General features: G+C 45.3%; 1 protein-coding gene across 4 annotated transcripts in view; it reads right to left on the bottom strand.

Moving 5' to 3' along the window:
- PRKDC (protein kinase, DNA-activated, catalytic subunit) overlaps positions 1-13,180 on the bottom strand; it is a 195,847-nt gene that overhangs the window by 7,827 nt on the left and 174,840 nt on the right. For 2 of the 4 annotated variants that reach the window (XM_002758884.6, XM_078352481.1), the window contains 3 exons: positions 12,856-12,995; positions 10,213-10,418; positions 9,143-9,611 (listed from right to left, as the gene is read on the bottom strand). In XM_002758884.6, the coding sequence (XP_002758930.3) occupies positions 10,214-10,418; positions 12,856-12,995 (345 nt within the window). In that variant the 3' untranslated portion in view covers positions 9,143-9,611; position 10,213. Of the gene's footprint in view, positions 1-9,142; positions 10,419-12,855; positions 12,996-13,180 lie in introns of those variants that run through there. The other 2 variants (XM_035277313.3, XM_002758885.6) reach the window with 2 other exon arrangements.

The raw sequence follows: 13,180 nt of genomic DNA, 5'->3' as shown, positions 1-13,180 counted from the left end.
TAGAGAAGGGATCTCAGCACACTGGCCAGACTGGTAACTCCTGGCTTCAGGTGATCCACCCGCCTTCCAGAGTGTGGAGATTACAGGCGTGAGCCACCGGGCCCGACCTGGGTCACTGTTTAAAGGGAAGCATTTTTCTTTCTTCGTGGCACATAAAGTCTGGGTGCATCTTAGAGTCAGGCACCTCTCAAGAGAGCTGAAACGCGGAATCTCAACTGTAGACGCATTTAGTTGTGTTAGCCTCTTTGCCATATGTGGCTTTTACTGCGTGAATGCTGTGGGACTTTAGCTTTGCTAAAAAGAATGCTCCTGCGTATTCGGTTTCATTTGGGGTAACAGGCAGTCCAAACTATCTGACTTCACAGGTCTAAAGGTTTTCTCTGTCATGTAAAAGAAGTACAGGGGTTGGGTTTTTGCAGTATCTTTACATCCAGACCCATTTCACGTGCAAGGATACACAAAGACTCAAAACAAAGGGATGGAGAAAGATTTACCAACCAAATGGAGAGCAAAAATAAATAAATAAATTAAAAGCAGGAGTTGCAATTCTCGTATCTGATAAAATAGATTTTAAAGCAACAAAGATATAGTGGTAAAAGGATCAATGCAACAACAAGAGCTAATGATCCTAACACCCAGATACGTAGAGACTTAGACTCAATGAGACAGAAAATTAATAAGGATATCCAGGACTCGAACTCAATAAATATTCATAGAGCTCTCCACCTTAAATACACAAAATATACATTCTTGTCAATACCACATCACACCTACTCATAGGTTTAAATGAAACATTGATTGGCCATTATTAATACCCATTTTTTTAAAGAATAAAGCAACATTTCTGTTCCCTCTCCCTCTTTTTCTTCCTCTTTCTTCCTCTCCTTCACTCCTTTTTCTTTCCTTCTCTCAAAAAAAGAAAAAAAAGATATCAACTTGTAGACCTCTAGATCCAGTTCGGCAATGTCTCTCTCATTGCTCGATTTTCTTCCTTCCCTTCTCTCTCTCCCTCCCTCCCTCCCTTCCTCCTTTCCTCCCTTCTTTAGGAAGGAAAAAAAAAAAGCGCAGGGGTGGGTGGTCAGGTCTGTGCTGCCTGAGCCAGGAAGCCACGAGGCTGCGCCCTTTCCCTGCAGAGAAGCCTGTGCCCGACCCCTTGGGGACGCTTCCTCCAAGTTGCACGCGAGGTGGGGAATTAGCATTTTAGTCCGTTCAGCTAAAAAGCGGGGGTTCCCAGTGCCAACCAGTGACAGCACGCTCTGGACCAGCCCCGGGTTTCTGGCCTCATTCTGTGGTCCCAGGACCAGCGCCCCGGGCTGTCTGGCTGGGTCCAGAGCTCGGCATCCTGCAGTGACAGAACGTGTGAAAGGGAAGCTGAGCAACAAGGGGACAGCACAACAGCGGGTTGTGCCCCAACACGTGAAGACCCCGTCTGAGACAGTGCGGACAGACCCGCTACTCCCTCAGTCCGTGCGCGGGCGAAGGGCGCGTCTTCCCCGGCCGCGACTGCCCGCTCACTGAGCGACCAGCATCCGCACCCGCAGGATCCAGGCAGGCGACAGAGCTCAGGGCCGCGGCCGGCCGAGTCCCGGAACAAGAGTCTGCCTGGGCCGCCGGCGGCTCACGCTCGCCCTAGAGGATTCAGCACGGCCGGGCCAGGCCAGTCTCCCAAGACAGTTCTCGCAGGGAACCTCCGTGTGTGTGTGTGTGTGTGTGTGTGTGTGTGAGACTATGGGGTGTGTGTAGAGGGGTGTGGTGTGGTTGTGTGATGTGTGTGGCAGGGGTGATTGTGGTGTGTGTGTGATGGGGTGTGAGGTTGTGTGTTTATAGGATGTGTGTGCTGTGGTTACGTGTTGTGTGGTGGTGTGATTGTGGTATGGTTGTGTGTGTGATGGGGTATGTGTGCCGTGGTTGCGTTGTGTGATGCGGTGTGTGGTGTGACTGTGATGGTGTGTGGTGTGATAGGGTGTGTGGTGTGGTTGTGGTGTGTGATGTGGTTGTGGTGTGTGAAGTGTGTGATGGGATGTGTGTATTGTGGTTGTGTCATGCTGTGTGATGGGATGTGTGGTATGGTTGTGTATTGTGTGATGGGGTGTGTGGTGTGTGGAGTGTACGTGTTGTGGTCTGTGATGGGATGTGTGTGGTGTGATGGAGTGTGTGTGATGGGGTGTGTGGTGTGATGGAATGTGTGTGATGGGGTGTGTGGTGTGGTTGTGTGTGTAATGGTGTGTGATGGAGTGTGTTGTGTGTGGTGTGTATGGGGTGTCTGGTGTGTGATGGAATGTGTTGCGTGTTGGGATGTGTGTATTGTGGTGTGTCATGTGTGATGGGATGTGTGGTATGGTTGTGTGTTGTATGATGGGGTGTGTGGTGTGTGACATGATGGTATGTGTGTGGTATGGTGTGTGTGATGTGGGGTGTGATGGGGTGTGTGTTGTGATGGGGTGTGTGGTGTGTGTAACGGGGTGTTTTTGGTGTGTGTGGTGTGGGATGTGATGGGGTGTGTGGTGTGGGATGGAGTGTGTGGTGTGGTTGTGTATGTTGTGTGTGCCCCTCTCCCTTCCTGCTGCCTGCTCTAGGCCTGGACCCTGCTGCGTTGGAAACGTTGTCTCTCGCCTGGAGGGCGACATCTCCCTTCCCCTAAATGTAGAGCGGCCGTGCAAGGCCTTCTCCACCCCGGCAGCCCGCGCCGACCCCAAGACCGCGCGTGCCCAGGCACCCTCCACACCATCCAGGGCGTGGCGGACACTTGCAGGCCAGGGAGACCCAGCAGCCCTGACAACTGCGCAGCACCAAGTCCGTCTGGCCGTCGCTGGGGAAACCGCGTCCCCATCAGGTCCCGGGCGCCGTCTCCGTGTCGCTGGGGTTTTATTCCGTTTTCCCAAAACAAGAAGGGAGTGGGTCCGGGACTCACAGCCAGGCGTTATGCCCTGAGGCTCGGATGTCCTGGCTGGGTGCAGCCAGGAGGGACGGGCTCTCCCCTGCCCTTGGGGCCCCTCTCGGAGGCAGGTGCGGGCGAGTGGGCGCGGGCAACCACAGGTGAGCAAGGAGGCCCCGGGGGCAGGGCCGCCCTTGCAGACTTTCTGCCGGCAGAGCACGTGACACGCGAGACCGCGGCTCCCCACTACCCACACCCTCCCCCGGTCTTCTCTCTCGGGTCTGCTCCCCTCGAATGCACTCCTCTGAGCGCTGCCCAAGGCGCCAAAGAGCTGCTCTCAGTGGTGCATTCAGCAGACACACTGGATTGACCAGATCTGTCCTGATGGCCATGGCTTCAGAAGCTGGTTCCAGTGGCCCCACTTCCCGCTGCTGCTTTTGGGTCCCCTTACAACTCCACTGGAAAGCCCAGGCCGCTTGATCCTTTCTGTTTCTGTGGTCCCCAGGTACTGTGTATGTAAGGTTTCATTTTTCCATCAACTTGACCAATTTTTTTTTTCTCCTTGATCTCAGCTAAGTATAAAAGCATTTACCATTCACTCCTGTGTGTATTAGTAGAGTTCAGAGGACTCGTTTATTGTTAGAAAGCTAATGTGTGCGCCGGGTACGGCGGCTTACACCTGTATTCCTAGCACTTTGGGAGGCCGAGGTGGGCAGATTGCTTGAGTCCAGGAGTTTGAGACCAGCCTGGACAACATGGTGAAAACCCACCTCTACTAAAAATACAAAACATTAGTTAGGTGTAGTGGCGCGAGCCTGTAGTCTCAGCTACTCAGGAGGCTGAGGTAGCAGAATGACCTCAGCCCAGGTCAAGGCTGCAGTGACCCATGATAGCACCACTGCACTCCAGCCTGGGCCACAAACTGAGACCCTGTCTCAAAAACAACAGGACACACACACACACACACACACACAAAGTGAAAGATAATCCATGCTTATGGACTTGAAGAATGAATATTGTTAAAATGAAAATTCTACCCAAAAACAATTTACACATTCAGTGCAATCTCTATCAATCCCTACCAAATGACATGCTTCACAGAATTAGAGAAAGAAATCCTAAAATTTGCATGGAACTAAAACAGACGCCGAATAGCCAAAGCAACCTGAGCAAAAATAACAACGCCAGCATCACACACCTTTCTTCAAAATTTATTACAAAGCTATAACCAAAATAGCATGGAACTGGCATAAAAAGGCCTAGATCAATGAGACAGAATAGAAAATCAGATATAAATCCAGGCATTTACAACCAACTCATCTTCCACAAAGGTGCCAAGAATTTACAATGGGGGAAATGACAGTCTTCAATAAATGGTGCTGGGAAAACTGGATATCCACATGCAGAATGTGGAGACCCTAACTCTCACTTTATACACAAATCACACGAAGTGGATTAAAGGCTTATTCACGACATGAAACTGTGACACTGCTGGAAGAAAATATTGGAGAAACTCTCCAGGACACTGGTCCAGGCAAAAATGTTTTGCATAAAGCCTCGAAAGTACAGGCAACCAACATGGACAGTCGGGATTACATCAAGCTGAAAAGCTGCACAGCAAAACAATCAACGTAGTAAAAAGATGACCCATAGAATGGGAAAAAATATTTACAAACTGTCCATTTGATAAGGGTCATAACTTGAATATATAAGGAGCTCAAACAACTCAATAGCAATAAAATCGGATTAAAATGGGCAAAACATACGAACAGGAATTTCTCAAAAGACACAAACGGCCAACAGGTACATGAAAAAATGCCCAACATCATCGGTATTCAGAGAAATGCAAATCAAAGCACAGTGAGGTACCATCCCCCAGTTAAAATGGCTGATAGCCAAAGGTCGCGCAATAACATGCTGGCAAACAGGGAACTCTTGTACACTGCTGGTGGGATGTAAGTTAATACAACCATGATGGAGAACAGTTTGGAGGTTCCTTTAAAAACTAAAAATAGAGCTACCGTAGGATCTAGCAACCTAACTGCTAGGTATACACCCAAAAGAAGAAATCAGTTTATCAGAGAGGTGTCTGCATTCCCATGCTGGCTGCAGCACAGTTTACAGTAGCCAAGACATGGAATCAACAGATGTATGGACAAGTGAAATGTGGTACATATACACAACGGAGCATGAGTCAGACACACAACAAAACAGTAAGATCCAGTCATTTGCAGCAACATGTGTGGAACTGAAGGGCATTAGTGAAATAAGCCAGGCACAGAAACACAAATATCACATGTTCTCACTCATAAATTAAGAGCTCAAACAAGTGGATCTCATTAAGACAGAGAGTAGACTGATGGTTACCAGAGGCCAGACAGGGCATGACAGCGACAGTATGAAGGGAAATAATGTAGTGTATTTATTTAATACCACCGACCTGTGTACTTAAATATGGTAAAAGTGACAAATTAAATATGTATATTTTACCTCAAAAAATTTTTAAAAACTAGCATACCATATTTTTGGTTTACAACTGCTGTTTTTACTTACTGTATGACTTAAAAGACAAATGCATTAAGCAATAATCATGAATCTGTTATTGGGCACGCAATATGCAATCTGACAAAAGCAACATAAAGTGGGAGAAGGAACAGAGCTTTATAGAAGCAGGGTTTTGTTTTTTTTTGAGACGGAGTTTCGCTTGTTACCCAGGCTGGAGTGCAATGGCGTGATCTCGGCTCACCGCAACCTCCGCCTACCGGGTTCAGGCAATTCTCCTGCCTCAGCCTCCTGAGTAGCTGGGATTACAGACACGCACCACCATGCCCAGCTAATTTTTGTATTTTTAGTAGAGATGGGGTTTCAGCATGTTGACCAGGATGGTCTCGATCTCTTGACCTCATGATCCACCCGCCTCGGCCTCCCAAAGTGCTGGGATTATAGGTGTGAGCCACCGCGCCCGGCCTATAGAAGCAGTTTTTGTATGCCACGAAAACTCACTTATATCCATTCAAACTATATTCTTAGAAACTTAAGCTATTAATTACAATCACCAATATAACCACTAAAAAAAACTTTAAAACATACAGAGAAAAGAAAATGAGAAAATTCAACTGGAATACTAGCAAAATCAATAAAATACAAAACACTATTGGAGGAATTTGGGGAAAAAGATATAAAATAAAAAACAAATAGCAAAATGACAGAAGTGCTTCCTAATCAGAAATCATTTTGAATGTAAATGTATTTAACTCACCAACTGAGAGAGAGCTTGGCAGAGGGGGTTTTAAAAACATAGAGCCTGGCTGGGTGTGGTGGCTCATGCTTGTAATCCAAGCACTTTGGAGGCCAAGGTGGGTGGATCACCTGAGGTCGGAAGTTCAAGACCAGACTGACCAACATGGTGAAAATAAAAAATAAAAAATAAAACAAAACATGACCTAACTATATGCTACTGACAGGCGACTTAAATCCTGACACAACGAGATTTAACAGTGAAGGGATGGAAAAAGATTTTCCGTGCATTAGTAACCAACAGAAAGCTGGCACGGCTGGGATCGTGGCATTGCACTCCAGTCTGGGCAACAAGAGCAAAACTCTGTTAAAAAAAAAAAGGTTGGCATGGCTGCTAATAACAGAAAATAAGTCAAAACTTGTTATAAGAGACAAAAAAGGATGTTATATATTGATAAAAGGTCAATCCACGAAAAGCATAAGAATTATAAAGACCCAAACAGCAGATCTCCAAAATATATGAAGCAAACATTGAAGTGAAGGGAAGAAGAGAGACCTCAAGTAATAGTTGGGGGCTGGGCACGGTGGCTCACGCCTGTAATCCCAACACTTTGGGAGGACGAGGTGGGTGGACCACTTGAGGTCAGAGGTTTGGGACTGGCCTGGCCAACACGGTGAAACCCCATCTCTACTTACAAACAAACAAACAAAAATCAGCTGGGCATGGTGGCAGGTGCCTGTAGTCCCAGCTACTCGGTAGCCTGAGGCAGGGGAATTGCTTGAACCCAGGAGGTGGAGGTTACAGTGGGTTGAGATGGCGCCACTGCACTTCAGCCTGGGCAACAGAGACTCTGTCTCAAACAAATTAGAATAAGATTTGGGACTTCAATACCCCGATCATTAAGGGCTAGAACATCTACACAATAAGGAAATAGCAGACTACGGCACCATCACCATCTAAACCTAAGGAACACACAAGTCTCAATACATTTAAATAGATTGAAATCTCAGTGTCTTCTCTGACCAAAATGCAACACAGCTGAGCTGGCGGCTCACGCACATAATCCCTGCACTTTGGGAGGCTGAAGTGGGTGGATCACCTGCAGACAGGAATTCGAGACCAGCTTGACCAACATGGTGAAACCCCATCTCTACTAAAAATACAAACATTAGCCGGGTGTGGTGGTGGGCAGCTACTCGGGAAGCTAAGGCAGAACTGCTGGAACCTGGGAGGCGAAGGTTGCAATGAGTGGAGACCACGCCATTGCACTCCAGCCCAGGGGACAACTCTGTCTCAAAAACAAAGCCACACTGCTACACCTGACAGTAAGCGTGAGGAAAATAGCTCATTCTGCCCTACTTCTGGGAAAAAACAACCTATGCTTGTCTTTGAACTCTTACATTTCTGAAAATATATATGGCTTCTACGTGTTTTTGTTTTTTTTTTGAGACAGTCTCGCTCTTATTGCCCAGGCTGGAATACAATGGAGCAATGGCTCACTGCAACCTCTGCCTCCCGGGTTTAAGTGATTCTCCTGCCTCAGCCTCCCAAGTAGCTGGGATTACAGGGGCCCACTACCACTCCCGGCTAATTTTTTATATTTTTAGTAGAGACGGGGTTTCACTGTTGGTCAGGCTAGTCTCGAACTCCTGACCTCAGGCGATCCACCCACCTCGGCCTCCCAAAGTGCTGGAATTACAGGCAGGAGCCACCGCGCCCATCCCTACCTTTTATTAAACATTAAAATGCTTAATAAAAAGCTTAATGAAAATACTAATATCACTCATATTTCCTCCACCCAGAAGGTGGAGGTTGCAGTGAGCCAAGACTGCACCACTGCCCTACATCCTGGGTGACAGAGCAAGACTTCGACTAAAAAATTGTAGTCAGTAGAAGTGTTTTTTTGTTTCTTGGTTTCCAAATCAAATATTCGTTTTTTTTTTTTTGAGACTGAGTTTCGCTGTTGTCACCCAGACTGGAGTGCAACGGCACGATCTCGGCTCACCGCAACCTCTGCCTCCTGGGTTCAAGCAATTCTCCTGCCTCAGCCTCCTGAGTAGCTGGAATTACAGGCACGCGCCACCATGCCCAGCTAATTTTTGTATTTTCAGTAGAGACGGGGTTTCACCTTGTTGACTGGGATGGTCTCAATCTCTTGACCTCGTGATCCACCCGCCTCGGCCTCCCAAAGTGCTGGGATTACAGGTGTGAGCCACTGCGCCTGGCCTCCCAATCAAATATTCTTATTCAGCAAGAATCACAAGTTGAAGTCTGAGCGCCAGTGATGACTCAGATGTGTCACCCAGTTCCTAGATTGTGTAATGGCCATTTAACATCTAGTGTAATTTTATGAGTGTCTCCTGAATGCTGTACACAGCAAGTTTCTTCTTAATGCACTCTCATGAGCAAGGGTGAACTTCAAGCACACAGCTGAGACTTGACCCATACACACAACTTGTAACAATCAACTATTGACATGAAAAGTAGTCATTAAAAAAACAAGGTTTCCCATAATGTAGGTGGATCCATTTAATGATGTAGCCCGAATTATTAGGACTTAAGAATTATAGCTAATTAGTTGTTACAGAAAACAATGTATTATCAACTCTACTCCAGAGTAGGTTTACTTTGCTTATTTTGGTGCAAAAGTATTTACTAAAACCTGTGTACTAGATTTTTCACATACACAATTACTTATTTTTCTTTGCAGATGAAGTTTCTTTGGTTCAATAGGTGTCATCTGTCGAGAAGATGCATGTTTTTTTATGTTTGAAAACAGACATGGGATCTATGCTGCTCCCGCTGGTCTTTAACTCCTGGGCTCAAGGAATTCGAGCAATCCTCCCGCGTGGCCTTCCAAAGCGCTTGGATTACAGGCATGAGCCATTATACCTGACCATAAATGTTTATTTTAAATGCCATGATGTGCCTACCTGCATTTATCAAAATAAACTAGGCAAGTAATATAATGAACTAGTTGTAAGATAAACATTTTGCTCTTGAAACTAAGGAAAAGAGATACACATTACTTTTGGAAAAAAACTTTATTAAACACTCAAGATTGTTACTTCTCAAAATCACAGAAGGGTTTCCAAATACAAGTGTTAGAAGGAAAAAACAACAACAACGAAAAGCTAAAAGCCAATCAGAAACGAGTTCGGGAGCACAGGCCTGGAGGCGGGACACAACAGCACATGGGAGGAGCCACTTTTGGACTTCATGATTTGCTCTTGTGCCAGAATGCATGCTTGCTTTACTCCGAATGAGGAACTGGTTTCAAATAGGGGTTTCTTTTATTCTCCTGGAACTGAAATGCTTAGTGCTCTCCCTCACACCAACCTGGGGGTTTCTGAAGTTATCTCGGATGTGCAATACGGCACTTTTAGGATCTTCCAGTTGTAGATCGGAATAGCAGAAGTGAATGCTAAGGACAAAGTTTTTCCCTCCTAAACAAAGACGTTCCCTTCCAGACAGCAAATCTATCATAAAATGTCAAAACTAGAAGAGAATAAAATGAAAGGAAAAAACCTAGAAAAATATCCTAAAATATCAAATGCAGTCATTTCTAAATATAGTAAGCTGTAAGTATAGCTTCACCTATTGTTCGTACTGTTCCTACACTGCTTCTACAATGTCACATCAACTATACCGTCACCTTTACTCTCCCCAAATCTTGGTGACGAAGCCTTCTGGGTGTGCTTTCAACGTATCAGAACCAGAAGGGCATTCCGAGGCTTCCCCATGTTTCCTCCATTTATACACACAGCTGTTTCACTAACTTTCTGAATGCTTTAACATGTAAATGCTCTGAAAGCTGATCATATGCTATATTCTTGACTTAATACTTTGGTAAGCCTGGATACATATCTTTCTATAACCCTCACCTAATCTTTGATGTTATTGCAAACTTATCTTTGATTTAACCCATATACATTTATTCATCATAATCTTGTTTAAACTCATGCTACAAAACGGTAGCACAAAAAGAGATTTCTTCTCTTTAGTGCTTCAGGAAAACAAGCTCATGGACTGCTGCCACGGAAAGTATAGGAGATTCTTTAAACAATGTAACGCTTTCTATGTGCAGACTCCCACACACCTCACATCCAGGGCTCCCATCCTTCCCAGGTTCTGCCAAGGATGTTGGGGTCTGTTGCCTGGTCCATCAAGCACTTCACTTGAGTCTCTTCTGAAAGCCCACCCTCTGGTTCTCGGGCACGAATGTTGTGATCTTTGCTTCCTCGTGCCACAGCCACATAGTCTCTGAAGGCAGGTGCCTTCTCGTGGCCCAGAAGTAGCTCATCACTGGAAAAAGATGGAACAAACACAAATACACCAACCATGTGTTACTTTCCTTTGTTGCCTATATTCCCAGTGAACATATAAACCCATTCCCCACCTCATCACTCACAGAGTATTTTCTGTGGCTTATAACCTTGAAGTCAAAGACTGGATTTGTAGGGAAACAGAAGATGAATTATGCTGCTCAAGTTTCTGTGTGAATGTGCAGCCTCACTTCTCATGGACCAATTCCTAGGATTCACCTAGCAGCGGCTCTGCTGGGTCCAATCGTAACTCTATGTCCCACTTTGTGAAGAACTGCCACTTTCCCACAGCGGTTGCACCCTTTTCCATTCCCACCAGCAGAGTTTGAGGAGTCTACCTTCTCTACAACCTCAACACTTCGTTAGATTCTTTTTTTCTTCTTTTTTAAAAAAATTTGAGAAAGAAAGTTTTTTGGCAGAGACAGGGTCTTTCTATGTTGCCTAGGCTAAACTTGAACTCCTGGGCTCTAGTAATCCTCCTGTTTTGGCCTCCCAGGTGCTTGGGATTATAGGTGTGAGCCTTTGCATCCAGCCCCATTTTAAAATTACAGCCATCTGGCCAGACGCGGTGGCTCACACTTATAATTCCAGCACTTTGGGAGGCCAAGGTGGGTGGATCACCTGAAGTCAAGAGTTTGAGACCAGCCTGGCCAACATGGTGAAACCCCATCTCTACTAAAAATATAAAAATTAGCCAGGCATGGTGGCAGGTGCCTGTAATCCCAGCTACTTGGGAGACTGAGACAGGAGAATCGTTTGAACCCGGAAGGTAGAGGGTGCAATGAGCCGAGATCACGCCATTGCACTCCATCCTGGGTGACAGAGCAAGACTTCGACTCAAAACCAATAAATAAATAAAATAAAAATTAACAGACAAAAGCCATCCTAGCAGTTGCATAGTAGTATTTCACTTGTATTTCCCTGATGACTAGTGATGTTGAGCATTTTTTGATGTGCCTATTGGCCATTTGTATATTTTCATTAGAGAAATGTCAGTTCAAGTCTTTTGACCTTTTTTTTTTTTTTTTTTTAAGACAGGGTCTTGCTCTGTTGCCCAGGCTGGATGGAGTGCAATGGTGTGATCTTGGCTTACTACAACCTCCATCTCCTGGGTTCAAGCAATCTTCCTGCCTCAGCCTGGGATTATACAGTAGCTGGGAATAGGTATGAGCCACCGTGCCTGGCCCTGACCCTTTTTAATTGGGTTATCTGTCTGTCTATTATTGGGCTGTAAGAGTTTTTTAATGTATTCTGGATACAAGTCCCTTATCAGATATATGACTTGCACACATTTTATCCCATTCTGAAGGCTGAAACACTTTCCTAATAGCACTTTGTGAAGCACAAAACTGCTTAATTTTGATGAAGCCCAATGTATGCAGTATTTGTTTCCTGCTTGTGCTTTTGGTGTCATACATACCTAAAAAACAGCAAGTTTCACAACAAAATCCGATCAGAATGACTTACTCCTATTTCTTTGTTGCCCAGGCTGCAGTGCAGTGGCACAATCTCGACTCACTGCAACCTCCACCTCCCTGGGTTAAAGTGATTCTCCTGACTCAGCCTCCTATTAGCTGGGACTACAGGCATGCGCCACCGTGCCTGGCTCATTTTTATGTTTTTAGTAGAGATGGGATTTCACCATGATGGCCAGAGTGGTCCCATCCTCTTGACCTCAAGTGATCCACCACACCTGGCCAATTTACTCCTTTTTCTAAGTGTTTTATAGTTTTGATGTTAGCTCTTTGATCCATTTTGAATTAATTTTTGCACATGGTGTGAAACACAAACCCAACTTCATTGTTTGCCTGCGCTATTTGTTGGAAAGGTCTCTGAATGGTCTTGGTGCCCTTGTCAAAAATAAGCTGACAACAGATTGCCACTTACTTTACTTAATTCTAAAGTCCAACTTTTTTCCTTCCTGTGAATCATCTCCACAAATTTCTATTTGCTTTAGACCTCAACAAGAAAGAAATTTAAAGCTAACCTAAAGCCAACCCAGATTGGGTTCTCATCTAAACAAGCCCAAGCCATGCTTTTCACACCTAGGTACTATGTCCATCAGGGTCAAATGCCCTAAAAAGTACAAAAGCAAACTTAAAACCTAAGTCTCCTCATGGATGGAACAGTATTATGAAAACTCTCTAAGAGTACACTTTCTGCCTCTTCTATTGGCACCATGTTCCAAGGACTGAGTGTGCTGAAGACAGTGCAGGGGTCACATACGTCACAGTTGCAGGCCTCACCCTGGCTTTGGGGAAGTCAGCCTCTCGAAGCACTGCTTTGCTCCTCATTGACAGGGGAGAAGTCATGTTAACAGAGTATCAAGTGCTCAGCACTTTGTACATATGCTGGTTCTCCGAGAAACAGTAGCATGTTGGTGGCCCGTTAGTTTTTCCCACATATAAAAATCTTACCAAGTAATGACTGCTGGATTGGCACCTGCTAACTTCCTCTTAGCGTAACATATTTTCTGTCGGGGATACCAATTTTTTTCAGCAACGTTTATGTCTTGAATCCATGATCCTCCTTTTTTCAGCATTTTTTGTTCAAAATTCTAAAAAAAAAAAGGGTATGATTTCCCCTGCTTATTACAATGGTACACAGTCATGTCCAAACAGATCAAACCTAGTGAAGAACTTAACGCAAACATCTACAACCAGGAGCAGCCTTGCTTTCCTGTCTACAGCTACCAAGCTGCTCATACGACTGCACAGTGCACACATGCATAAGAACAGGGGC

This window comes from Callithrix jacchus, chromosome 16 (assembly GCF_049354715.1).
Source record: "Callithrix jacchus isolate 240 chromosome 16, calJac240_pri, whole genome shotgun sequence".
NCBI classification, from domain to species: Eukaryota; Metazoa; Chordata; class Mammalia; order Primates; family Cebidae; genus Callithrix; species Callithrix jacchus.
The sequence above is the reverse complement of the archived record's forward strand: the minus strand, read 5'-3'. Positions and strand labels throughout refer to the sequence as shown.